This window comes from Paroedura picta, chromosome 8 (assembly GCF_049243985.1).
Source record: "Paroedura picta isolate Pp20150507F chromosome 8, Ppicta_v3.0, whole genome shotgun sequence".
NCBI classification, from domain to species: Eukaryota; Metazoa; Chordata; class Lepidosauria; order Squamata; family Gekkonidae; genus Paroedura; species Paroedura picta.
The window spans coordinates 59,102,901-59,130,879 of record NC_135376.1 but is presented as its reverse complement, the minus strand read 5'-3'; the positions used below and the strand labels follow the sequence as shown (position 1 = coordinate 59,130,879).

The 27,979-nt window shown below is 39.6% G+C and overlaps 3 protein-coding genes across 7 annotated transcripts in view; 1 reads left to right on the top strand and 2 right to left on the bottom strand.

Annotated features, from left to right (window-relative positions):
* Positions 1-6,189, bottom strand: part of LOC143843608 (disintegrin and metalloproteinase domain-containing protein 9-like) — a 40,691-nt gene extending 34,502 nt beyond the window's left edge. The window contains exons 1-2 of one of the 3 annotated variants that reach the window (XM_077349994.1): positions 6,050-6,189; positions 647-788 (exon numbers count right to left, since the gene is read on the bottom strand). In XM_077349994.1, the coding sequence (XP_077206109.1) occupies positions 647-719 (73 nt within the window). In that variant the 5' untranslated portion in view covers positions 720-788; positions 6,050-6,189. Of the gene's footprint in view, positions 1-646; positions 910-6,049 lie in introns of those variants that run through there. The other 2 variants (XM_077349993.1, XM_077349995.1) reach the window with 2 other exon arrangements.
* A 126-nt stretch (positions 6,190-6,315) lies between these two features.
* Positions 6,316-15,957, top strand: C8H10orf88 (chromosome 8 C10orf88 homolog). 2 transcript variants are annotated; one of them, XR_013233616.1, is made up of 7 exons: positions 6,316-6,646; positions 7,861-8,064; positions 9,427-9,499; positions 10,569-10,766; positions 11,616-12,091; positions 12,970-14,724; positions 15,287-15,957. XR_013233616.1 is itself a non-coding variant. In XM_077350000.1 (6 exons), exons 1-6 carry the CDS (start codon positions 6,459-6,461, stop codon positions 13,190-13,192), a joined length of 1,362 nt encoding a protein of 453 aa, XP_077206115.1. In that variant the 5' UTR covers positions 6,316-6,458; the 3' UTR covers positions 13,193-15,957. The 2 variants fall into 2 exon arrangements, 1 of the variants encoding a protein (XP_077206115.1); XM_077350000.1 differs by having other exon boundaries at positions 12,970-15,957.
* LOC143843609 (CUB and zona pellucida-like domain-containing protein 1) lies at positions 14,380-27,416 on the bottom strand. Of its 2 annotated transcripts, XM_077349997.1 has the most exons (9): positions 26,680-27,416; positions 25,933-26,068; positions 23,800-24,014; positions 23,002-23,155; positions 22,022-22,242; positions 19,992-20,164; positions 17,577-17,962; positions 15,213-15,481; positions 14,380-14,552 (listed from the first exon to the last, which is right to left on the bottom strand). In XM_077349997.1, exons 1-9 carry the CDS (start codon positions 26,759-26,761, stop codon positions 14,380-14,382), a joined length of 1,809 nt encoding a protein of 602 aa, XP_077206112.1. In that variant the 5' UTR covers positions 26,762-27,416. The 2 variants fall into 2 exon arrangements, with proteins under 2 accessions (XP_077206112.1, XP_077206113.1); XM_077349998.1 differs by lacking the exon at positions 15,213-15,481 and having other exon boundaries at positions 14,397-14,552.
* Positions 27,417-27,979: the final 563 nt, after the last annotated feature.

Here is a 27,979-nt window from a genome sequence, read left to right as displayed (position 1 = left end):
TGTAACATTATTGAAAGTCCAAGGTCTCCCCTTCCTAATGTACTTCAGTAGTAAAAGCAAAATGGCCTTGCATTAGAATCATCCTATTTCATTTTTGTTCTTGTACAGCAAAATACAGATCTGAATTATATCTTTCTTTAAAACCTACAATCAAGAAGAGATTTTAATACATTTATTGGGATCATTATATTTAAACATTTCTTCATCCTATAAATCTACATTTCTTAATGAAGGATATGTCAAATATTTGACAGAGAAAAGATATTATGGACTTAAATATAATATCTCTTCCCTGACTGATAATGCAACCCCAAGAAGAGTCCATACCTTTTGAGTTGGATTATACTGTAATAACTGCATATGATCGCACTGTATCCATTTTTCTTAGATGGTGTTAATTTGGGGGAGATGGATCAGGAGGCCCTATCAGTATGACTAACAACTTTATTGAAGAAAAATAAGAAACTATATCTCAATTCAAATACACACATTTATTGGGTAGTAGTTCCACTGACTCAACTTTTTTCCAAATAAAGTATGCTGAAAATCACAATCTACATACATCCAACTATTAGGAGTTAATTGTAACTTCTAATGCCTTTTAAACATGTAGACAGAAAGGGAAGGGGGGGGAATAGAAACTCACCCACTGTTAGCACTTGTTTTCCAATGCTGGTTGTCAGCACTAAAATGAACAAATAAAGACAACTTTCTAACATGGTCTGCTCTTCCAGCTTTAGTTATGAAGATGTTCCAGTTGGGAATTTCACAAGGATTTCATATAATAGCTAGAAAACAACAAAACCACCTTATGAACACAGAGGGACAAAATGAAAAGAGAAATTCAGATAACACTTCCAGTGAAAGAGGAACTTTGCTCTGTGCCAATCCTGCAAAAACTGGTTAGACAACTTCCTAGTGCAAATACTCTTGATTGGGGCAAGCCAGCCTGGATTCTTCTTAAGCAATTTTACAAGTCCTTAGTCCTTACGAGTCACAGTTGGTATACCTGCCTTTTACCTGAAATACAGAACATCAATGCTAATGCAGGATACAAAGTGTATCAAAATAGGAAGTATGCTTTGAGTCACAGACAGGGAAACATCCCCTGGGGAAGAAAAAACCCAAACCAACCCAGAAGAGGTAGCTTTGTTAGTAAAAAATCCCAAATTTCAGAATCAACAACACTAGTTTTAGTGAGAGGAGCAAACAAGGTATTGTGGCAACACAATTGCTCAAGTCACTATAAAGTACTCTGTTTCCATCTTGTGTATGTTTCATCAACAAATAAAGCAGTTATGTTTGAAAAAGTTATTTAGTCACTATTAAAGATAATATTTTTTAAAATAGAAACTGGAAGCTATTTATCCAAAACATATTGATAAAGGGAAATTTATTTAATTAGCTCTATTTTCTTTAAATAATTGTCTCTATCACATCTTGGCCTAAGAACTCACTGACAGGAGGGAGGGGATATAAATATACGCACAAAACCATTTGTGTAAATATGGGGGTCGGGACCCCTTTGGGGGTCGAACGACCCTTTCACAGGGGTCACAGCAGGGAGAGTGTCTTGGCTGGGGGAGGGCACCACCACTGTTGCTGCTCCTCCTGCAGGTGCCTGCACTGGGGGGCGGGGGAGCCGCTCCAGCAGCAGCCCTGGGGGGGGGGGGGGCGGGAACAATTTATATACATTCATGAACAATGGATCTTTATGCCATTGGTCAGTTTTGGTTTAATTTCTGTTAGAGAACATTTGCATAATTTTACGGTTGGGGGTCACTACAACATGAGGGACTGTATTAAAGGGTCACAGCATTAGGAAGGTTGAGAACCACTGGTGTAAAGTAACAAAAGATTTCAATGCTACAGCTTGGTGTAGTAGTAAACAGAAGCAGCCTCTAATCTGAAGAGCTGGGTTTGATTACCCACATCTCCCATGTGCAGCCAGCTGGGTGACCTTGGGCTCCTCAGCTGTTCTCACAGAGCAGTTCTGTCAGAGCTCTCTCATGCTAACCTACCTCACAGGATGTCTGTTGTGGGGAGAGGAAGGAAAAGCAACTGTAAGACGTTTTGAGGCTCCTTCGGGCAGTGAACAGCAGGGGATAAAAACCAACTTTTTGCCTTCTACATACCTAAGTAACCGAAGGTTCAGAAGCTTATCAGAGGGTCCATGGTGAGGACATTAATAACGGTCAACTAGTTGCCTGCTTTATCACCCCCATTTTCTTTTGCAATGCACATAAAGATGGGCATGTTGTGAGCATAGACTTATTTCCAGTTGACATAAGCACCCCAGTGGAAACTGAATCCAGAATCTTCTGCAAGGAACCAAATCAATGTGGAAAGGTTTCCTAGAGAACAAGATGTTCGTAACTTATTGATCTTAATTGTACTCTTGCTTTGAAAACTATTGCACTAGGTTCCCCCGTCACCAGTAGAGGATGGAGGGTAAGGTTGTCAGATCTAAGCTGGGAAACTCCTGGAGATTTCAGGAAAGACTGTAGAGGTTAGAGTCCTCCCTCCAAAGCATGTGTTCCTCCAGAGGAACTGGTGTTTGGACATGAGGTGTAATTCCAGGGGAACCTCAGATCCCATCTGGAGGCTGCCATCCCTATATTTCACTCAACAGAAAAATAAATGCTACTTTGAATCTGAAGAACAGAAGAGGAAGACACTATGAATCTTACCATTAACCAGATTCATTCATTCATTCATTCATTTATTCATTTATTCATTCATTCGACATGATTGTAATATAGCCAGGAGATGCTAAGATTGTCTCACTGGCAGACAAGAGATATTGAGAGGTGGTTTGCTATTGCCTGACTCCGTGTGTCATGACCCTGTTATTCCTTGGAGGTCGCCCTTCCAAGTGCTAGCCAGAGCTAAGGGAACCCAGTCCCTCGATGGCTAAACGTGTTATCAAGGGGAATATGTGCCTGGCCCCAGCCATCTGCCACACTATGAGAAGTCGTGGAGAGCCTCCTTATCAGAAAGAACTTGTTTTAACTGCTACTTGCCATGAAGCTGGAAAATTAAGGGGCAGTCATTTTGACTTCCATGTGGGACCTAGATTTCTCCCACAATTACAACTGATCACCAAACTACAAAGATCAGTTCTTCTGGAGGAAATTTTCTGGAAATCTCACTTTAGAACTGTGTTTAATTGTGTCCTTGATGTGAATGAAAAATAAAAAAATTCTCTTTGCTTGTGGTACAAGTCTCTTAATAAGAATAAGTAAAACGCTTGCTGGTTTAAAACTGCACAAACTTTTGCACCCATAGAAGATACCTGTCTTAATTTACAACAGGAAATAGCAAACTCACAGTGTTACTCAGTGGCCCAGCTCTCTTGTTGAGAGTTGGGCAAGGCAAACTTTATCATGCTTGTCCTTTTGCTAGTATATTTTAAGAAGAAATCTTTTGTGCCCCCTTCTTCCCCCCCCTGAATCTCGCAGCATATGCCAGAAACTGCAAGTAGGAGTACGCAGATGTTCCTTAAAAACATGGGTTTAAAGTTCGAGGGTCTTTGTGAAATGGGTCAATGGTTTAACGTTCTCTGAAGTAGTTTAAAACTGTAACCTTGATAGTTAAATTGATAAGGTAAGAGAAGAACCTTATACAGGAAACCAAAACTGCACAGGAAGCTACTTTGCTGAACCACAGCTAGGGAGTTGTTAAGTAAAATGTACTATTGAACCCCTCTCCCTCAAGGTGGTCATGTAGACTAGCGATCCCCAACCTGTGGGCAGCGGACCACATGTGGTCCTTCGACTAATTGGAGATGGGCCCCGAAGGATGCCTTCTCCCACCCCCCGGCCCTTTACTTCATCCCCCCCAGCCTTTTACAACACACTTCATTGTTGTGGCGTGTCTGTATCTTATTTTGAAGGGATGTTTAAACATTACCATAGCGATCAGAGAGTGCTAAGGCAGTGGTTGAGAGTAGAGGAGTAAACTACCCCCCCCCCCCAGGCTGCAGTGAAAGGCGTTGAGTGGTCCCCGGTGACTGGTCCCCGGCGTTGAGTGGTCCCCAGTGATAAAATGGTTGGGGATCACTGATGTAGACTGTAAACCCCCATCTCTCAGACATTGAGGGTGGGGGTGAGGGAATGTGTATGTGAAGGAGTATATAAAGGAAAGATGCCTGTGGATAAATTGAGCTGGCTATGCTGACATGCTCCTATGTTATCTGTATCTTTTCCTCTTTTCTGTAAACCACCCTGAGCCCCCGGGGAGGGCGGTATATAAATATAAATAATAATTATAATAACGATAATGATAATAATAATAATAATAATAAATGCCTTTGATATTTCTTTTTTATATTTCTACACCATCCTTCTATGAGGGTCAGGGCAGTTTACATAAAATGTGGGTTTATACATCAAATCATAACAATAATGCTGATAACTATAACAGTGGGTTCCAAGTTGATCAACGGAGTTATAACAGTTTATATTAAACAATAACTTCTATAATTTCGAACAGAAACATATAGGGAGGTCAGATTGCAGTCAGATCATGTAGGCATTGTAGGGGGTGTCTGGGGAATCAGCAGATGTTATTGGGTTGGTCAGGCAACCAAATGCCTTGTGGAGGAGCTCCATTTTACAGGCCCTGCAGTATTGTGGGAGTTCAAGAAGGGCACTGATCTCTTCAGGGAGCTTGTTTCACCAGGTGGGGGGCAGGATAGAGTAAGCTCTGGCCGTTGTTGAAATCCAACACACTTCTTTGCAGCCAGGGATCAGCTAGTTGGAGATGGCTGAGCATAAAGCTCTTTGAGAGTTATAAGCAGGGAGGCAGTCTCTCAGGTATACTGGGCCCAGAGACCATGTATGGCCTTGAAGGTGATCACCAAAACCTTAAGCCTGAACCAGAATTCATCTGGGAGCCAGACTGGTAAGGTAGTGGAGAAGGGAACTGATTCTGATGATGAAGAAGAGAAGAAGAAGAAGAAGAGTTGGTTCTTATATGCCGCTTTTCCCTACCCGAAGGAGGCTCAAAGCGGCTTACAGTTGCCTTCCCATTCCTCTCCCCACAACAGACACCCTGTGAGGTGGGTGAGGCTGAGAGAGCCCTGATATCACTGCTCGGTCAGAACAGTTTTATCAGCGCTGTGGCGAGCCCAAGGCCACCCAGCTGGTTGCATGTGGGGGAGCGCAGAATCGAACCTGGCATGCCAGATTACAAGTCCGCACTCCTAACCACTACACCAAACTGGCTCTCTGATGATGATAAGTTTTGGCATTTACAGTCGCTTTAGAGACTGAATTAACATAGCATGGTACAGTGGTTGGAGTGTCAGTCTAGAATCTGGGATACTCAGCTTTGATTTCCCACCCTAATATGTAAGTTCTGCTGGGGGACCTTGGCCCATCACACACTGTCAGTCAAACCTACATCAGAAAGTTATGAGGAAAAGCTGAGGATGGGACAACAATGTGAGCTGCTTTGGTCCCCACTGGGGAGAAAAATTTAGTATAGAAATATTAAATTCAGCTTGCTGCTAGGTAAATATGTGTAGGACTGTAGCCATAGAAACATGGATAGGGGTAGGAGAAAACATTCTTTTGTAATATCAATATAACTGTTCTAGTGTCTACCTTTATATTACGATAACTTATGAATTGCTACAGTAAAGTCCTACATCTGTGATAGTTCATTTCATCAACAGAGACAGTTGTTAATGCCTTTATTTTTTTTTTAAATGATGTAAATCACCCTCTGGAATGTACCTATAGCAATATGGGATGGCTGTAACAAACCCTTCTCTCTCATCCCTCACACTCTCCTTATTGCAGTATGATGCCAGACAATAACACGTTTATCTTCAGACGCTGTCTATATCCGTCCTTCGGAATATAGACACTGGAACGAACCTGCAGGGTTACCTAATCCCCTCGCTGCATGTTGTTTCTCTCCCCCTCCACCCATCCCCCCGCGTGCATTATGGGAATAAGTTCTTCTGTCCTAGGAAACATTTTCCAGACAACTGTTTACAACAGCTAAATAAAGCACAAGAAGCCACATCACGCAAGACGACCTGAGTGCGAAAGAACATTAACTTCTGTCTTTGCTTCTACAGGGGTGGGGGGGAGACACCCGACGCTGCCAGCCCGCCGGAACCACGAAGTCCCGAATTGCTCATGATGTGTTATCAAAACTAATCAGGAAATCCGGACTGTATGCAAAGCGATTGTTCCGCTAGCACTTCCTAATAAGGCGTACCGGAAGAGACGCCTTTAAAAAAAAAACTACCGCAGACGCCATTTCCGGCGTCCGGGATGGCAGCGGCCCTATAGCAACGGAAGTCCATTCTCGAAGAACGTCCGGCGAAGAACGCGTGCCCCTGAGGCAAAGTTCCGCCTCCCAGGATCCATGCCCTGGTTGCCGGAGCTTAGCCGGGATCGGTGTCCGCTCGACGACAACTACGAGGGGCCCCAGCTGCTACCATGGCGAACAGTGGGCCCCCGAGGGTGACTCCTGCCCCCGAGGAAGCGTCCGACCCAGACGACTCCATCCCCTGCGACCCCAGGATCTCATCTTCCTGGGAATGCCGCGCGGGCCTGGCGAGCGTCTTACATGTTGTCTCGGAGGATGAGCTTGGAGCCGGGCAGCTTTTGGACCCTCCGCAGAATGGGTGGGTGAGCGGGGGTGGGACGGGAAGGGTGGCCTCCGAACGGAGGCGTCAAATTCTCTACAATTATTGATCCAGTGATAAGGTTTGTGGGGTTAGAGTGTCATTCTTAGCATTTTGCAGGTCTGGGGTTGAGAAGGTACAAGCAGGAACTCACAAGGATTGCGGGAGGCACCTGCTTTGTAGGATGGAATTTTTGGCATTATTTAACTGAGGTTTCTCTTCTCTCAAAACCCTGCCTTCCTTAGACTCCACCACAAAAGGTCCAGAAATTTCCCGGCCTGGAGATGGCAACCTTAATTAGGCATGGCGTTGAGACGTCCTCTCTCAAAATACAAATTAGGCTCAGAAAGGGCTTTGCCCCCTGCTGCCTTTTACTGACAGAACCAAGTTTGGAATGCCTTGAGTGCCTAGCAATAGTCACTTAAAGGTACAGGCACTCCTTTTATCATTTTCAGGTTTTAAAACCCTCAAATGTATATATATTTTTGTAGATTTCACATTTTTCTGCAAACCAGGGTGCTTTTCAGGTTTCTAGAAAAATCTGACTTTCCGGTTCACAGCTCCAGTCACTGGATTTAAGTATCCAAAGATTGGGCTGATTTGGCTACTAGTATGTAGATTTAATTTAGACATTGGAGAAGACTCTTGCGAGTCCCTTGGACTGCAAGGCGAACAAACCGGTCAGTCCTAGAGGAGATTAACCCTGACTGCTCTTTAGAAGGCCAGATCCTGAAGATGAAACTCAAATACTTTGGCCACCTCATGAGAAGGAAGGACTCCCTGGAGAAGAGCCTAATGCTGGGAGCGCTTGAGGGCAAAAGAAGAAGGGGACGACAGAGAATGAGGTGGCTGGATGGAGTCACTGAAGCAGTAGGTGCAAACTTAAATGGACTCCGGGGAATGGTAGAGGACAGGAAGGCCTGGAGGATCATTGTCCATGGGGTCGCGATGGGTCGGACACGACTTCGCACATAACAACAACAAATGTAGATTTAATTTAGACATACTGCTTTTCATCTCAGTTTAAAATATAAGATTTTTCTGTGCTAACACCTGAAACTGATATATTGTAGATGTTGGATACATGTGGTTAGACTGTTAAGTACAACTTATTGTGAACTATACTGAGGAGTAAAAGTTTTACTTATGATCTGTAATTATAAATACTTTAAATCACATAACTTAAAATCTGATTTCCCCAACCTTTTTTATAGTGAGAATGTTGTGGTTCTGGAAGGATGTTTACATAATGAAAACATAGCTCCATGTTTTCTCTACTTGCATTGTGATCCCCATGGTTCTAAAGAAATTATGAGTCTTGGCATTATTAGTGAAGCACGGAACATGGAATTATATATAGGAGATGAATATTGTGCAACCAGTAGAGGAGAAAAGGTTCTTGCTATCCATAATGGCAGGTTAGTAGCTTTGTCTTTTCAGATTATTCAATCAAATGTTGAGTAAAGTCATCACTGTTACAGCTTTACAATGTTGTCATAATTCCACAGACCTTTTTGCTAGTCCTCCTGCCTGTCCACCTGTGTGTTGTTCATTTGTGGCACATTGCCAGTCTAAAAGGAAAGTATTGTGTTCATTCCTGTTTACAAAACCAATTCTTGCTTGCCGATAACATAACAATAACCTAAATCTAGCACAACTAGGTTAGATTATTTCTAGCGGGTGGGTCATTTTAAGGTGACGTCCAAACATTTTGTTTTTAGAGACAGGAAGCATTGGCATATTCAACCGAGTAAAGTGTACAGATGCGTCTCTTAAATGCTCATGAGCTGCCATTGGATTAAATAAGGAGGAGATGGATGGGAGAGCTGGATATTGACTGTGGTATTGTGCTATATTATCATGTATGCTGTGGAAGGCAAGATTGCTGGGTTTTAATTTCCCTTGGACATTGGTGTTTCTGTTGGTTGGAAGCTCTGTTTTATTTCCTCCTATGAAAAAGAAGCCCTGCTCCTCAAGAGGTTGAAGTGATAGAGAACAGGAAGGATTGTAAGCTGACTGTGTGTGGATAAGACTTTTAAGGGCAACTGGCTTCAGTTCTACACAGCAAAGGAAATGTTATCAATAGGCAGTTCTGGTCAGTTTCTTCCAGCAGTTCTGTGGAATGGACCCATGGATGTGTAAGATGTATAGTACAAATGGTGATATACTGGAACAAAACTTAACTGGATGAATGTTTGTTCCTGGACTGTATAATTCTGATATAGATAGACAGATATGCCTTAATTGGCCACATTAGAAAGAAACAGAATAAAATACTACATTTTGATTTCCTTAATAAAGATTTCTCTCATACTTTAGATATCTCATGGAAATTAAGTTGTTAAATTCTTGTTTTGCAAATAAAGGCAGGGATCCAAGGGGCTGTGTGCAGTGATCCATGGGTGCATAGTGCTGTTGCAGTTCTCAACTCAGCCCTTCTTATTTTCCCACAGAGATGACACTTAAACCTCAAGATGCCTTTAGGGAATAGTATGGCATGAAGAGAAAATGGGCAACAGTTTGTACCAGGCACATGTGAAAGTGACTTTTCCTCGTGGCTGATGCTGATAAGGCGTCTGATCTCATACGGATTACTTTGAAAATTTCAGCATTTTTGATGTTTTCTATCATTTCTAAATCTAGAAATGTTTCGTACTGGGTGTTACAAATTCAAGTGTTACCTTGAAAAATACAGTTGACTTAACCAACAATGTTGTGTTGTTAAATTTGTATAACATTGTTCTATAGAAGCTTCACAGCTTATTTATTTTGTTTTCTAGCAAAAATGACCAAGTTATCTTATACAAAAAATATCTAAAATTGGAGTACCCGACAACCTCTTGTAAAATTAAGGTAGGAAGTGCCATAAATTATTTCTTTGGGAATCATGTTTATGACATATATACGTTTTATATCTGAACTAGCCAGTTGGTGTTACAAGACTATAACTTGTACCCGAAGAGATATATTTTGTCTCTTTTTAACATGGAAGTGCCTTTTGGCAATGGGTTCTTTTTTTCTATTAGCATAATAAATATCCTCTAAAAGTCCACATTCTAATTAAAAAATAGAAGTCAGAAGTATTTTAGGGAGGGAGGGAGTAGTTTCTGCAAACCACAGGCAGATGGCAGAAGTAAACCGTACACCAGGGCAAGCCAGTAATCTTCAGAACCTACCACTGGTTAATCCTGGGGGAATATTTCCTTTCTCATTCTAAACCTCAGTTACTTAATGCTGATTAATATGGCCATTCCCTTACCCCTGGTATATCTGACTTCTATATTTGTTGCTTTTTAGCCTTTGGATATATGCCCAGCTGTGGTAAAACTGGTTTGGGAGGAGATTATGGGGCAAGAGATTCAGCAAAACTCTTCCATCCGCCCATAATTTCTTCCTTCATTATGCCTTTCATTATTCAATAAACATTGGTTCTGAATCTTATTTTTGCTGTGTTAACGTGTGCATTTGCTAAATGTGACAGAATTTACACAAATCTTATTTTTGCTGTGTTAACGTGTGTATTTGCTAAATGTGACAGAATTTACACAAATTGTGTTGAATAGTCACACTTTGTAGAATGATTATTCAAATAATTTTCAGACTAATTTTAATGTAGCATAAGTTTTAGTATGGTACATCCTACTTCATTTCTATAAAGCTGCTTATATAACTAGATGCTCTTGGCTGTGTCAGTCCTAACATCAGCTACAGTCATCATTTAACATCTACTGGGCTCCATGTGCTGACAGAGGACCCACCACCAATTGGAGTTAATAATCAGAGCTGTAGAACATGCTTGTGTCTTTGCAGAGTTTTATGAATTGACTCTTAAATTCCAGGTCATTTTGTATAAATATTAACAAACTAAATAATTTTACTAGTTTTTCACTACAATGGTATGTATCTTTTTTTTTTTTGCTAGTTACTTTCCATCAAAGAAATAAATAGAGTGCTCATCAGCAGAATTTTAGTGCAAGTTTCTGTGAAACCTGCGCCAGACTTTTCTACATTAGGATCCGGGATTGACTTGGACAGAGTACAAGCTATAATGGAATCTATGGGATCAAAATTGTCACCTGGTGCTCAACAGCTCCTGGATATGGTCCATTTTCAACAAAAGGTAAAGTAGTACTTATAGAATACTAGTGATAATGATGCACGTGTGTGACTGAGAGAGGGCCTGCATATTGAAGGGCCTTTGAGGAGACTACAGTTTGTTGATTTATGTATTAAAGCAGTTATATCCCACTTTCTTTGTGGTTCAGTCAGTTCACAATAATAATAATAATCAATTTAAAACCAAAATAAAATTACAAGCACCATATCCACCCCAACTACCAATTTCTATGTGTTCAGCACATCAGTTGCAGTGAGATTCCTGTCTGTGGATCAGAGTCTTCTCTCAGATGTGATGTAGATTAAGAATATAAAACTAAATTGACATTGTTGTGTGCTGATTTAGTCCCTATCTATATATGCCTGATCTACCAGCCTAACAGTACAATTAAGAGAAATACATTAGTATTTTTCCCCCAATCGTAGCTAGGATTCTGAACTAAGTAGGCAATGAAAAAAACTAATAGAAATTAATATATTCTCCCCTTCCACAGTCCTTTTCCTTAGGATAAATTGTTCTCCCCCTCTCTCCTTCTCCATTCTCTATGTTTACTTTATTTTATAAAAGCCCCAACTCAGTTGTTTTCCTGTGTCAGTGCTTATGTTCATAGGATTTGTAGAAAAACAAAAACTGATGGTGTCATTCAGTAGCAAATAGTTAAATAGCACACAGCAAATGATCCACCAAACTGAGGGGGGGTGATACAACACAGCAACAAAAATGCAGTCCAAGGTTAGTGAATCAGTTAAAGATTGACAAATCTGAACAGTTGCATATAGACTGCTTCACATATTTGCTTATATGGCATCATATATAACGCGTTCATGTGTCCATGCAATTTATTTCCATTAGAATGGTCTCTGTTTTGGAAGCAAGTTACAAAATATCTTTGGGAGAACAGGATTTATGTTTAGAAACAATCATGCTGTTGCTGAATTGCAAAAGGCATCTGATCTTGGAAGACTAAACCATTTGCTGAATGGGCCCACTTCTCTTAAACCTGGTTCAACAGCTGGAAAAGTTCCAGAAGATTTAAAAACCTACATAGACAAACAAACACCTAGCACAGATAATGTTTTTCAACCTCCATTGGTTCTCACACCACAGCATAATGCCATACTTTCTCAAAATGACTTTAAAGGCCTGGTATCATCATTTTTACAAGAACAAACAAATGAAAACTCAAATACACCCAGCTCTACATTTCTGCTTCCATTTCTTCAAACTGTATGTGGTCAAGTAAATCGCTTGCGAACGGATGAAAAGAATGAAAACTATGAGAACAAGTCTGCTTCAATGTCTGAAGATGACACCACTCAAACTGTTCGGTGAGTTTTTGGCTTGGTTATTGTATGGTTATTGGTTATTGTATCAGGGGTCAACACCCCTGATAAATAAGTAGAAATTATTTTTTCTTCCCATCCTAGTCTTGGGCTGTTGGATTGTGAATTGAGAACTGAACAGGCTAACCAGGATCGCAGAATGGCAGCCCAGGATCATGAGAGTTGTTCTAATAAACTCATCCTTGTCACCATCCAAAGTTTAAATGCAGAAATTCTAGGAAGAAACTAACCTCTTGGACTCAGAACTGTCCTGTAGTCTTGTTTTAAGCATATCCATTAAAGACAGCTGGCAAGTTCATGCAGGGGTGGGCTATGAGTGAAGCACATCTTTACATTTTCCCTCTTTCTTACTAAAACTTGCCTCTAGGACTCCTATTTGTATTGCTGAATTTTATATGCTGTCACGACACAGTGATTTCAGTGCGAGTTCAAAGGACTCTATGCCTTTACCTGTTCTGAAAATGAGGAATCAATTACTTACATTTTTAGTCTTGCATTGATTAGCAATTCGAAATGGTATATTTTAGGTAATGCTTTCTTTTTTATCTGGATTCAGATTAAATTTTCCATTAATTGCAGACTCTTTGGTCAATGAAATGGAGTTTTTCTGCTTGTCCCTTAGCAACAGTATTTTGGAAATCTAAGTGGACTGCAATGGGAGGGAGGGGGAGGCAGAAATGTTCTGTTCCATTGACCAAAATGCGTTACATGTAACAAAATGAATTTTGGATCTAGTGCATATTTCTGAAATTTCCTGAATCTCCAATGCCTTACTTTCTGTTGAAGCATCTTAAAATACATGCTAAAGAATGTATTTTAAAACTGTTTTGCCATAGTAACATTTGTGCTTCTATTTCCTACAGAGTGGAACAACAGCCTCTTTGTCTCTATCTAGAAAAAGTAATCTCCAGACGTATGGAACTGATGGAAAAGAGATTAATGGAGTACATTGATCTGCGTATGCAGAAACTTCAAGAACAGCTTGATTCCAAAATGGCTGCAATAATGGGTTTGATTCAGAATCCTAAGAACATTGCACAAGATCATGATCCTGCAAAAGAAGGGAACTTTAGTGGGAATACATAGGCAATCTTAGGAAAATGCAAGATAATGTAATTTCCAATGTTTAGTATTTATTTTGCTAGTCTTTCAAAGCTTCATGGTTGTGAATTTGCAAATATTTAAATCCTCAGTATTTGTACTTGTTTTCGCATTTCCCCCCAGCATTGTACACTAATGTTTGTATGCCTGTACGAAACAAAACTTTTTTTTTACAGTTGAAAGAATTTTTCTACATCTACTTGATACATATTTATTTATAAACATTTCCAAAAAATTACTTTTTGGGATCATTATCAATCTCCTATTAAACAATAGGAGATGTACTCAAAATTTTTAAAAAAGATATTTATGGCATAATATCTAACTAGTTTTCTTGTTGTAACAAGCAACAAATAGTAAAATTAAAATTAATTCCCTTAATTTGGTTATTTAAATACTGTATCATTCTTTCCGAGTAATTAAGAAATGTTAGATTGGAAGGCATGGTGGGGGCGGAGTATGTTTCTGTCATATACTCTTAGCGTGCAGTTCTGAAAGTGTATGTCCCATTCCTTGATCTGATTATCTTGTATTACCGTCAGCTATAGAAACTATGATATTTTAGTTCAAAAGGGATGCCAGTCTTCAGGTTGGACATGGGGATCCCCTGGGATTACAGCTCATCTCCAGGCAAAAGATATCAGTTCTCCTGGAGATGTCTGCTTAGAAGGTGGACTGTATTGAAGTCCCTCCCCCCAGCCCTACCCCAAAGTCTCCATGTTTTTCCCAACCTGGAGCTGGCAACTCTAAGTATAAATATTGTTTAGCACTGAGTTTCTGCAGTGTTGTGAAACAAACCAAATTGTTTGAAGAAGGAACTTAATTCTTCTGTGTTTCTCATAGACTTTAATTCATATCCTGTTTAGAAAAACAACAACACAGAAATCACTTCAGTGCTCTTGTGTATATATCCTCATAGGTACACACTCAGAAGTAAAAGTGTTTTTGTAGTTTCTGTCCCATCTACCCTTCAAAATATGAACATCCCCGCCCCCGGTAACTCCTCTTTCAGCCAACTTTTTACGTTTTATATAGCACTACGGTTTCTAACTTGCTTTATTTGAAATATAAGTAACATTTCATGGAAAGGCCAGTCTCTGAAAGCACAGTCTTCCAAAGCTTGTCTGCGTAAGAGGGGGATCCAAACTAAAGCAGCTGTTACAATATCCCTATTAATAGCTCTGCAGTTTCTGATATCTGTATCCTTGTTGCCAAGTGATGAAATTCTTTGCTGCCAGACCGACCAGAAGGACAGCATTAGTTACCAGCACAAGAGAAGTAAGGATGTACAAGCCCTTGGCCTGCGCGTCCTGGCTTTTTTCAGGATATTCTTGAGCAGCAGAACCTGAATGTAGGAGAAAAAGATCAATTGAATGTAAAATGTAGTTTAAAGTGTCCTGGTTTATAATTATACTAGCAAGAAAGCCCATTGCAACCAGGAATACAATGGGTGCGAAGACCCAGGGGACACCGACAGGCACAGATCTCTCTCTCGCTCGCAGCAGGAGCCATAGCAGGTAAGCAGGACTGGTTTGCGGTTTGGCAGATCTCTGTGTGTGTGTCTCACACACTGGCTTCTGCAGTGTCTGAGAGCAAAGTGGCTAATGTCCAGGGAGGGAGTGAGGGAGCAGGGCAAATCAGGGTGTGACCAGCTTTGCATCCTGATTGCCCCTATTTCAACTCGGACAGCCAGGACACTCCATCCCCAGGGCTGTTTCACAGATATTAAGAGGAACAATGGATAAGGATCTGGGTTTATAATCAGCACTACTTTTTAACAGTCATTATTTGACTAATACATCCCCTTGAATTTTGATCAGCTTTTTTATTGGTTGGATGTGGATAGGGGATGAACCATTAGTTGCCCGCCCATCAGTGGTTTTGTCCAGATTTTGTAAACTGAATTACTGGACTTCTGAAGATCTTTCTTCCTAAATCCTGATTATAAAGTCAGTGGTATCTGCATATGTAAGACAAGATAAGTGAGGACTTGTGTTGTACCTACCTAAGCGATCTACAGAACTATGATCTCTTTTCAGTCTGAGAGGTCCCACCATTGCATCCCCTTTCCATTTGTAGGAAGAAATCTCTCTCTTATGCCGAGGGATACAGCTTTTAGTGCAGCGAGAATTAGAATTGCTGCTGTCACAAACTAAAACTTCACAGTGGATGTAAACAGATGGATGGCTCTGCAGGAATTTGAAGGAACTGAACCTGAACCTCCCATAATGTTCAAGGACTGGGTAGGCCACGTATGTGTTATCTTTGGCACAGCTGTAATAGAAGTTTGTGGTTAGCTTGAAAAAATAAGATTAGCTTGATCCTATTATGCAATGACATGCAGTGTTTACCAGAAATGAAAGTTCTTTGCACAGTTTCCCAAATCAGTGTTTAAAACAGACAACTTGTAAAGCCTAATGGTTTAATTAAGCCACCTGTCCATTTTTGCCTGGCCTGCATTTCAGTGGCTTGAGGAGACAGGCATTTGTTAGCATTAAATTGTTGCCATGCTCTTGCTGTTCTTCCTTTCCCTTACTCATAGTGTGAATGAAAGCTTGGAGGTTTTCAATGACTTCAGTCAAGCTCCAGTTTGGTGCCTTGGCAAACTGGAGGTTTTTGTTTGTTTTCTTTTAAACAAACTAAGATTCTGAGCCAGATTTCTGAAGCCAGGTTTCTAGGACAGAAATTATGTCCAATTTTACCAGGTTGCATTTGAACAGGACAATAAAATTTATTCACTGACTTTTGAAGCCAAGAAGCAGTCATTCCCCATCTTTGTGCAAAGGGAGGAAGGTGGGAGTGTGCAACTACAATAACATGTCATATTTGAGCCCACTGTGATAAGTGTTCCTGATGTCTGAATGCAGCTATACCAATTTCAGAAAACCTCTTATTCTACTGCAGAACAGCTACAAATAAGAAACAGCTGCTTCATTTTCAATCAGTGTTCATGACAGTAATTGAGCTGTCCATAACATCCCAATGCCTCTTTCCGTCTCAGTCTCACCAAGTTCAGATCCCAATAGCATATACTTGAAGCTAGGATTTTTTTGTTCCAGTCTGCATCACCTTACACTTAACTATTCTGAAGTTCATTTGCTGCATCTTTTCCTGCTCACCCAACATGCAGAAATCTTACTGGAGCTATTCATAGTTGGCATTTTGTTGAATAATTTTGTATCGTCTGCAGACTTGACCACTATGCCATTCATCCCAGTTCCATCTCATTTATGAACAAAATAAATGGCCCCGGATCCAATACCAAGTGTTTCAGTGCACAGTCACGTGTCTAGGAGCCTCATTTCTACAATATGATTTGATTCTCTATCCATCTATCCCTCCCTCTCCTGAGACTCAAAGTGGTTTGCATAAAGTGTAGGGATAATACAGTGTAATTCATAACACAACAGCCATACCAATGGGAATCTTAACTGAAGACTGAATCAAAATTGAAGTCACTTGCACCACAATATTGACTGCTGTAGTAGTCTCCCTTATTTTCTTCTTCATGAGATCAACATCAAATGTTTGATCAGGATGGCAATAGTATACCCCTGTTTTTAAGTTACCCAGGGCTATTTATCTGTTATTCTGTAGAGCAGTAGCCCCCAACCTTTTTATCACAGGGGACAGGTCAATGCTTGACAATTTTACTGAGGCCTGGGGGGGGGAGTAGTCTTTTGCTGAGGAACGTCGCCGCCACATGAGCCCCTGCTCCACTTGCTTTCCTGCCGGCGCACCTGACTTCCTGCTGCCTGCTGGGGAGCGCTGCCAGCAGCAGTTGCGCAGTGCCACGCCGAGAGGGAGCCCCAGCCATGGGCACTGGAGACCACCAAAGGTGAGCTGGCGGCAGAGTCGCAGGGCAGCCCCCGAGGCAGCAGCCGGGGAGGAGGATGAGGAGGAGCCACGGCCCGGTACCAACTGATCCACGGACTGGGACCAGTCCCCGGACCGGGGTTTGGGGACCACTGCTGTAGGGGAGTTCATTCCTCCAGCTTATTTGACTCTATGCTCCCTTTGATATACAAAGTAACACCTCTCCCAAAATGCCCCTCTCTTTTCCATCTTTAGAGTTTATAACCAAGGATGACTGTATCCCATTCTAACATGTTTCTGAAACACCCAGTACATCTAAATATTAATTTAAAACCAAGCATTCCAACACCTCCATCTTGGTTCACATGGTCATGAGGCTAAAATGGAGGACAGAACAATACATGTTTCCCTGACTTCTTCAGACACACAATGAGATAAAAATTTGATAAGCTTCAGTGCACAATTTCTCTCTTTAGGTAGGAACATGGATATTTCCCTGTTTGCTTAACCTAAAATTAAATTGTAATTGTTATTGAATTGTTGCATTACTCACCCACTTCTGACTAAATCATAGTTCGGTGATCCAAAATCAGAATTTGGTGATGCGAAACATGTGTCCACGAACACTAGCAAATTGGCATCACTGGAATGCAGACTGATTTGCGCGTAGAGAGTTTGATTCAAGTCTACGTAATATGGAGAATCGAGGATGGGATGGGAGAATGAATCAGACTCATAGAAAGACATGCTGAGGTTGTATCGCCCCAGAGCACTTGTGTTTTGTGTTAGATCCTTTTCTGTTATGTACATAACTTCTACAGTTGAATTGTTTTCCATTATACATTTCACAGTAATCTCAACGTGCTTTTGACGGGTGATCACATCACCTGCTGGGGAAGCGGTGATGGTGTTGGTATAAGTAATGGTGTGATTTTGACTCTGCATAAAACAGGAATAAAATATGTAATACAAATACCACCCTTGATGAAGGAAGTGTATTGTCAAATAGCAAATCCTAGGTCAAGTTGTGTAGATTTGCACAATTAAATAAAAAGCAATAAAGTGTCCCTGCTTTATTGTAGCAAATATTTGGTTAACTGACAGAAGAGGGATCCCAGCCTTTTCTGTTCAGACACAGATATTCTCTGATTGTTCATTTATCCAAGAGAAAAATCTCAAGACAATTGGCATTTGAATTTTTGAAAAATGCATAATGTATCAAATCTGATGAAGCAAATGGCTTCCAATGAAAGTGTTGTCATGGATGTTGTCAGTGTCCTGACCAAGCCACTGCCAGAATTTATGGGTAATTTCCATTATAGCATGAAGCCATGTAGTTGCGAAGAAAGCAGGAGTGTGTTGTTGCATTTTATTTATTTATTATTAGATTTTTTTACTGCCACTTCTCAAAAGAGGTGGTGGTATAGACATTTTGAAAAGTATAAAATTTTGAAAAGACTGGAATGTCAAACCATATGGTCCCTTTGGCATTACTCTATAATTGAATCTTAAGCACAGTGATATGAGGCTCCTTAATTTCTGTGAAATTATATTTGTGAAATTACAGATTAAGGTACAACAACATCCTTTGTCTACTGAGAATATAGAGCAGGCTTTCTCAACTAGGGTTTTGTAAAACCCTGAGGTTTCTTGATGGCACTGGAATGGTTTCCCAAGTGGGCGGGAGTTAGTTAATTTTTATATATTTTTAAAAATTGTTAAACCTTTATTGAGTGATATGTCCATATATGGTAATGTTGACCCTCACCCTCCCAAAATGGCCAATAATGGGTCTGGAGGAGGTGGGAAGGGGAAGGGCCCAGGGTGGGCATGTATACACTATGCTTCCCAACCATATTCTGCACGATCACACCACTTCTGGGGATTCTCAAAGCCTGAAGAATGTTTCAGGGGTTTCTCAATGGTAATAAGTTGAGAAAGGCTGATATGGAGGAATACTCCTTCCTTCCTTTGCTGTTTTCCCCCTGTCTAAATGATGACATACATACTCCTCAGATACACTCATAGTGTCCTTAACAATATATTGTTATTGTATCCATTATGCATGTTTCTTATATTTTATTTATTTTATTTATTCGTATTTTTATACCACCCTCTCCGAAGGCTCAGAGTGGTTTACATATAACTGAAACTATACATAAAACCATACATATAATAACATTCATATTATTAACTGGTATAACCGGGTAACAGTATAACATAACAGTATAACATTATAACAAACAGTGGTAACTCAAACAGGTCCAGGAGTCTTAGTGGGTTTCTGGGGGGAGGGGAGGGGCAGAGGTCCTGCAGATGTTGGTTGGCCTGGCCTCAGCCAAATGCCTGGTGGAAGAGCTCCCTTTTACAGGCCCTGCGGAACTGTTTTAGTCCTGTCAGGGTCCTGATCTCCTCTGGGAGCTCATTCCACCAGGTGGGGGCCAGGACAGAGAATGCTGTCTGTATGGAAAACATATACTAGGAGAAGTTCGAAGTGAAAAGTAGCATTCACTGCTTGCCAGCTAGCACATAAATGTAATTTGCTGCTTTATAGATAAGTAGATAAGCTTTTAAAGGGGAATGGGGTAAAGGGTAGTGGTAAGAAGGGTCAGGTCCAGGAACTCTAGGCTAAACTGGCAGGAGAAAAATGTGAAATGGAAAATAGAAGAAGAGTAGGTTTTTACAACCCAATTTTCTCTACCCTAAGGAGTCTTAAAGTGCATACCATTACCTTTACTTTCCTGTCCCTGCAACATGTACCTTGTGATGTAGGTGATGTAAGAGAACTGTGATTGGCCCAAGGTCACCCAGTGGCCTTCATGTGGAGGAGGAGTGGGGAATCAAACTTGTTTTTCCAGATTAGAGTTCTCTGCTCTTAACTACTACATCACAATGGTAGACAGCAGACTCACAGTAGTTTGATTTAGATTATTTTGGCTTTGGCTTGCTCTCTTATTTGTTTTTTTACCTCTTTCATTGTGCCACAGCTGTTGAATGGAAATGAAAACATCACTGGATTTACAGCATTAGGCCTGCAAGCTGGATCATTCAGCACCAAGTCATTTGCATTATAGCCAAGTGAATCCAAATAAGATTTGCTGAGAATGACTGTGATCATGTCTGAAGAACATGTAAGAGATGCTAACAAAAAAAAGAAGAAGAAACAAGTATAACCATGTTTGTAAGAAACTATGTAAGAAACAACTAGAGTAATGCCCACTTTATTCTTAGTGAGCCCTAGCACTGCCTCTCTTAAGAGACTGAGACTATCAATGCAGAAGACATGCAAATTCTTTTCCTGGCCATATACAAAATGCAACATGGGTGCACATAAATAAATTAATCTGTCCACAAGTTGCAAAGAAGTTCTGCAACTGCAGAATTTTTTAAACTTGGAATCATATAAAATTTTTATAATTGCTGTTTTGCTTTTCAGTAACTTGGCGACTTAAATAGCTGCCACGGGTCCCGCCCTGCCTTTTGACGCTGTGTCTGCTGCGTTTTGGCAGCACGCACACTAGAGGGCCTCTGGGTGGTTGCTTCTTCCTCTCAGCAAGCCCTCCACTGCGTCAATGTTCGGCCGAGATAAGTCTCGGCCGGGTTTTTATAATTGCTGTTTTGCTTTTCAGTAACTTGTTTTTTTCCACTGTTGCTTATTTTTTAACTAATTTTGATGTCATGTTTATTGAATACATATAATTTACCAGTGTTTGGACAAGGTTCTCTGGATCCATGTAGCTAACTGTGATGCTTTTCTTCAGCATGAGAAGTCTAGGTTTAGATGGGTGTAACTCTGTTTAGGATTGCATTGTCAATAGGCTTTTCATAGACCGTTTATGCACTAGAGGTTTCATGCCAGGCTGCAGGCTGGAGTTTTAGTCATGGCAGGTTGCCCCACCACTTCCTGCACCCACATGGGGGAGCACTTGGCCCATTGTGTCTCATCCACCCCCTATTTGTGCTCCTGCATGAGAGGTGGGGCAGTGAAGTTCTCAGTGCATAAACGGTCATAGTGGTGCTTCTTGCATCACAGGAACAGTCCATAGGCAAGTACCAGTGTTAGTCAAAGTGAATTGTATGCCATTATTATTAGATATTTGTCCTTTTTTAAAGAACAAACAGGAATATATTTCTTCCCTTTTATTTAACAGAGGGACACAATCAGTCAATTTAGGTGGATTACAACCCATCATTTAGATGAATATATAATGGAATTCTGTAGATTAATTGTAATTTCCATGCCTGACATGGAAACTATACACTCTTTTTTATTGTTTTCCAAGTGAGAGACCACTATAGACATAGCTGTGTATGATCCATGAGCCACAATGGGACAGATTTTTGGGTACCTTGAGATTAAAAACATTTTTGGCATCAAATATTCCCAGCCTCAACTAGAGTTTGATTGTGAAAGTAATACTGTAATTAAAATTTGGCACAAAATTGCCACAATCTGTGAACAGTTTCTTGACCTACTCAAGGGTATTAACCTGGAAGCAGGGATTTCTATAAACAGAATCCCCACCCGCCCTTTCTCTCCTGTGTTTAGTGCAACCAAGGCAGCCTGGGAAACCAGACACTTATCCACTCTTTCCATATCTTCATCCAACCAAACTGTCAGCACTGTGGAAATCAGATGAAATTTAGATCTGCATTAACTTGCAACATGCAGAAGGAGAAGGCACATAACTCCCATTACCCAGAAAACTGGGCATGCTGAGAATGGAAGGAGGGAGTGGTAGAGCTCTGTTGAACTCTGGGGTTTCCCTCAAGGGGCGGATTGGGTGAGGGTCATATCCTTAGCGTTGACTGTATTTGAGACCCACTTCCTACTCTCCTTTCCCCCACCAGTTTGTGTGGCAGTATATTTAAGCACAAAGATTTGTTTAATATAAAGAATAAGATAAATAAAAATGCAAAAATATTTAATTAACTAATCTTCAGCCTCTTCATTCAGTTATATGACTTCATGACACATGTCAATGTAATTAGACTTACTGTTGGGCTGTTGTGTTGGTATTGATATACTTGTGTAGCGAGCAGAAAACCCCCTGTAAGAATTGGCATAATCTGTAGACAGCACAATAGTCATAAAGTTGGAAGACGACACAAATGTTGGCTTGACAAGGCCACATACTTGTTTGATTAAACCAGAGTTGGTCGTTGCACCATCATAGATGGCAACAAAGTCAAATCTGCATTTTTCATCCATTTCTAGGCTATGGATCAAAGAAAGGAATAATTTCAGAAAAGAAATTGGGATGGCAGGGGTATTTATTCAAAGTATATTGACCAAGATACAGAAATGCTTAGGCATCTAAAAGAAGCTTATTTAAGCTAATTATTATTTGATTGCTTTCTTAGAATAGCTGATGCCTACATCTCATTTGTAAAACTGGTTCCTGGCATGTGACATCGGAATTTGTTGTCTCAGGAGCACGTCTATAGTCATAGTCATGAATTCACAGACCTATCTTCATGAGTTTTTGGATCCTTGCCATTATCTTAGAAATAGCCTGTGACTTAGTAAATTTTTAAATCTGTAACAAAACTAACACATCTGTCATAAGTATGCCATGACCATTTCCGTGTTAGAAAGTGGTCCCTGGTTGTGTTTTGGGGTTGATATTGTTTTTGCCCCTAGCACAAAACAGGTAGCTACTTTGGAGTTTGTTTCACCCTCAGGGCTCAAATCCAGACTGAACAAGCCATTTCAGTCAGAAAGTGCCTGGTGAATTCTCCATTCTTAAGTGCTAAAGTGCCAGATCTCTCTCGTTCTCTATTAACTGCTTTTTAATGCCAAATAGTAAGTTGGGACTTCAGTCAAACCAATGTCACACTGAATTTGACCTACAGTATTTGAAATGTTGTCATATGTTATACATTGTAAGATAAATAGGAATAAACATCTACTACAAAATTGCATACAGTAGCTTTGGGAACCTGTAATGTAAACTATTGAACAAAAATATACTTACAACATGTCACTGAATGTTAAATTTATCCTGGTATTTGCTTCTGTTTGTATGTGCCAAACACAATAGGCAAATGGCGGGTGTGACTTGGGGTAGTTGGGACTGGTAAATGATCCAACTGGGCTGTGAAGTTTACCCCCACAGTTTTCAATTGTGGCTTTAAAAGAAAGTAATTTAAAAATAAAGCTAACATTAAAAAATAGAAATAGCAAAAGTAATCAACAGAATAGTTCACCTGCTACTTCTAGTTGGTGTGTGAGTTGAGGGGTAACTGATATCAGTTGATTCCTTCCATGTGACCTAAAGGTTTCTAGATTGTTCAAGAAGCAATTTCTGTGATACTGAAATAACATTGGATCCTACTCCACAATGTGAATCAAGCTGGTTTTCACTTGCTTCCTAATCAGCTGCTTCAGCTTTGAACCATGTTGGGCCATGAACCATGTTGGACAAGATGGATCTGCCAAATCTGGAGCTTATCCTTAGTTAAAAATGGAGCACTTTAAAGGTGTTGGCTTGGTCAGCCTGCTTAGAAGATTCATTTAAAAGCTTTCATACTTTTCTTCCAACAAATGCCACAAAACTGCTCCCCTCCAATATTGATATTTGTTAATACAATTACCATTGCTAAACTTGTTGCTCAGAAAATGCCACTTCATACACCTGCAATTATATTTAAATAGAGCAGGACTTTTAAATATTTAAATAGAGCAAAACTTTTATTAAAAGTTTTAAATTATATAATAATATCCATTTGTTTCCAGAACTGTCACCAATGTGGGAAGCTTGATAATAACTTACCTGATTCTGGTGAAATGAAATAATAAAATGCAAAGAAAGTTCTTTTGAAAGCTGTGGAGTCTGTTGATAAGCGAAATGTTAAAGCATTTGAGGATGACTCATATACAGGAACAGACTCATGGGTGTTACATATTCTTCCAAGAAAAGATGAATTAGTTGAAGGACCATCATATATTAGAATATTTTCTCTGTCACAGGTTGATAAGGGATTAAATCTAGAAAAAATAACATTATTAGCTTTTATAGTACATTATTCACTTTATATTTATAATGTTATGGATTAGTTACTCAAATGTTCAATGACACAGATTGATATCCTAGGAACTAGGCCATTTACTATTAAAGTTACAGTAACTGAAGAGCAGAATTTACAGAGATAGGGTGGGGGATGGGGGGAAATAAACAGAAAAAGAACACACCCTAAGTCACAGCCTAAATTTCCAGTAAAAAGTAGAACCACAGACCATGATTTTTTAGAGTGGCACCACTCTTTCTCTTAAAACCTTATAATTTTTCCATTGAAAGAGTGGAACTTCTTGAAGTTTTAGACCAGGAGTTTAACCTAGATGACTGCACTAGCATTGTATACTATTAAATCAAAGTCCATTTGAGCATTTCATAGTTCTTTGGGGTTCTAGCAATATTATTAAGGCATTCTTACTGTTCTATATCTAAGATCAAAAGTAATTATATGCTAGAAGAAGTAAAATCTAAAAGTTGGATATATGGACTTCCAGTGTTTTTTTCAGTTGTAGGAGGATGTTCTCCACTGAGAAACAATTTTCTACATTTGTAGAAAACTTTGAAGGAAGACTACCAGAAGAAGATCTAGCAGAAGAGGTTCTTTCCAATGTTAAGGGGTTAGCAGCAACTGAAATAGTTTCAGATTTAAATTATGTGAGAATATTATAATTCCTCCTAGAAAGCAAAATAAAACCCCAATTGTAACAGGCATTGCAGAAATCCATAGAAATAAAACTAACCCCTTAGTATAACTGTACATTCTAAATTGTTCTGTTTATGGATTATGACAAGTTAAAAATGGAGATTGTTTGTAAAGGCCATGTTAAGATCTGCATGACTGAAAAACTTGGACTCAGTAATGCTCCAATAGTAATATAGCAACAGAGGAATTATTCATGCTGTTCAAATTTAGTGTATTTTGATATTGGTTAGAGGAAACACTTTATTGACTCCCTGTCACTTTAGAAAGAAGGTAGTAGAAGGTTCAGTGAAGGCAAGATTATTGCCTGTTGTTGTTGTTAGGTTCTGTCAAATAGTTTCAGAATCATGGTGACTTTCTGAACTTCTTACATCCATGATTATTCAAACTGTATATGTTAACCATGATTACTTTATTCAAAAGGTATATGTAAACCATCCCCTTGAAGACTGATTCTATAGAATTAGAGTAATACCCAAATAGTTTCAACAATGCATAACAACTTTTGGTGCATTATTAAAAGTTAACAGTGTAACAGACAAAAGTTACAAGCAATCTCTATATCTTCTTTTTCAACTTTTCCTCATTATCTTTCCACTATAGTAAAATCTGGAAGTCTTCATATGCCATAATTATTAGAGTCTTGGATTGGATTAAAATCTAGCCGATGCAGGTTCAAATCACTGCTCTGCCATGAAGCTTGCTGTGTGACCTCTTGGGCTAGTCCCCACACCTTATCTAACATACTGCACCCAGGCCTGTTATGAGGATGAAATAAAAGAAAACTGTATATGCCACTCTGAACCCCCATAGGGAAGGGCAGGATAAAATTATGTTAGATCAGGGTTCCTCAGTGTGGCGTCCATGGGTGCCATTGTGCCCACATACATTTTTATAGTTTATGTCAAATGTTTTTAGAAAGTGGCCAGCAGGGCTTCCTATTGGCCACTGGAGATCTGATTGAGTTCACAGATATTGCCTCAGCAGCAGCTACTACCAGTGTTGGTTTTATTCACCTCTTTCCCCGTCTTTCTTGAGAATGTAATCCTAAACTTCTAAGATTATTTGTTTATTCTTTATTTTATAAAATACGTATCCTGTCTTTCTGCCTTCACAAGGCTCACCAAGGTAGCTAACAAATTTAGACCTTTTCCACTACTCTGTCCACAGACCTTTTAAAGAATACTCACTGAAAATACGAGAAGATTAGTCGAATATTTTGATCCACATCTTTTTCTATATACCATGTGCAGGTCTCATTTGCATTGATTTCAATTGGCAATGCTTTGTTAGGCTCACTCAGAACTCCACCACATTGAATTTTCCCTGGTTTTAGAAAATCAGCAGTCATCGGTTAATATTAAGGCTCATGGGTAAACTTGGCCTAAATATTCAAAGTCATGGCTTACAAATATTCAAAAACCAGCTGCTTGTAATCGTACTGATTATCTTCACAGGACATTAAAAATAATTAATAATGTTACTGTATCTACTTTGGACTAGAGAGCATAATGTCAGCACTTGCATCCTTGTACATTCCTGCCATAGAAAAATTCCTCCTAGGCTGTTTCTTAATTTTTTAAAGAAAACAACAAATCTTATTTTAAAGACAGCTGTAGCCATAATTGGAGTTGCTTCAGAGTTTTCAGTTTCTGACCTGCCCAGAAAATGTTAGCTATTAAATTCCATTGAAATGACCAGGACTTAAATTGCAGATTGCTAATTTAGTCCATTGATTTCAGTTGGAATTAGGCATGACTTATTCCAATGAAGGCCAATTGAAGTGTTACAATAACAAGGTTTCTGATATTGCACAGAATGCAACATGTACATGATAACATCAAGCTATAAAGCAATTATGGTGATTTAACAGCTGTTGCACATTAAATGTTATACAATTTTTATATTGTTTTAAAATATTTTGTATTCTTTCATACCTTGGAATTCTACCAGGTCATTTTCAGCAAGCGTCCAGCCAAAGAAAAGCACCAGGAAAGGGTATTGTTGAAATACGGACATTTTGGTAAAGAGTAGATTCTCACACGTTCTAACCTTTTTATATTTCTACCCATTTCACAATAATTTCATCATCATCTCAGTCCACGTGGTCCCATGACAGTGTGTGTAATCTTAGATTTTCCCGGTACGCATAACGGAGAGATACATGTGAGAAAGATGCAGGTGTTACATGCTGGACCTAGTGTGCGATTTGTTTGGAGAACACCAAAAGGCTCATATTTGCCTATCTGAAACCAAAGTCACAAATGTCGCTTGCCTGGACAGAAAACCTCAAGAACGATTCCAATGCATTCTTCCATTCTATGAATTGTTCATATGAAACGAATTGAACATTTCTTGTTTTGTCTAACATTCACAAAATGCTTTATTACAATGAATTTTATTTATTTATTTATTTATTTATTTTGTATTTATATACCACTCTCCCCTGAGGCTCAAGGCAGTTTACTTAAAACATAGAAAATGGTACATGGAACTTAGTTTTTCATAACAACAATAATATTAACATTAGAACTATAACAGAAGTAACAAACTATAACAATGCGAACAGGTCCAGAGCAGAACACAGGAGTGGATTGTTAGGAGGGAGGGAGCAGGGGTCCTGTAGATGATGCTGGTCATTCAGTCTCAACTAAATGCCTGGTGGAAGAGCTCCCTTTTACAGGCCCTGAAGTATCTGTGCATCGATGAGAAACATCTAGTGAAGATGTTGCTGAGTGTAAAGGAGCCTTCTCAGATAGTGGACCTTGCAAAAATCCTGTCAACTATCTCGAGAACTAATCTATTTCTGCTGCAGATTGGCTGTATGGCATAAGGCCTTATTACTGTTGTCCATATGTCTATGTCTGGAATTTGTTTCTGTTTTCTTATGCCAATAAGGGTATCTACAGGCCCCGCAGAATCGTTTTAGCTCCATCAGGGCCCTGAATTGAAATGAATACATCTAACGCTATCTGATTAGGCTTCTCTAGAAGTGAGTAATCTCAGAAATTCATAGAGGCCAACCTCACAAAACCAGTCCACAATTGATTTATGCAATTGATTATTGTGACATAATGAAAGTTATGCTGTCTAAATTTTTTATGTGTTAAAAGAAATCTGTAAGATGCATAACAATCTCATGTTTGCGGGCTACAGAAGATAAATAAAGAATCAGGGGATGCACAATCTCCTTCACATCCAACAACCAGTCATATCTGTCTATTCGTCTTCAGCTAT

Bases quoted from the DNA above. Each gene is read 5' to 3' on its own strand.
- C8H10orf88 (XM_077350000.1), top strand. From the start codon at position 6,459: ATGGCGAACAGTGGGCCCCCGAGGGTGACTCCTGCCCCCGAGGAAGCG. The intron at 6,647-7,860 runs GTGGGTGAGCGG...CCTTTTTTATAG, and splicing joins TTGGACCCTCCGCAGAATGG to TGAGAATGTTGTGGTTCTGG. The intron at 9,500-10,568 runs GTAGGAAGTGCC...TTTTTTTGCTAG, and splicing joins CAACCTCTTGTAAAATTAAG to TTACTTTCCATCAAAGAAAT.
- LOC143843609 (XM_077349997.1), bottom strand. From the start codon at position 26,761: ATGTCCGTATTTCAACAATACCCTTTCCTGGTGCTTTTCTTTGGCTGG. The intron at 20,165-22,021 runs GTAAGTCTAATT...TTTTTTTGTTAG, and splicing joins ACCAACACAACAGCCCAACA to CATCTCTTACATGTTCTTCA. The intron at 15,482-17,576 runs GTGAGTAATGCA...CTTCTATTACAG, and splicing joins TATGATTTAGTCAGAAGTGG to CTGTGCCAAAGATAACACAT.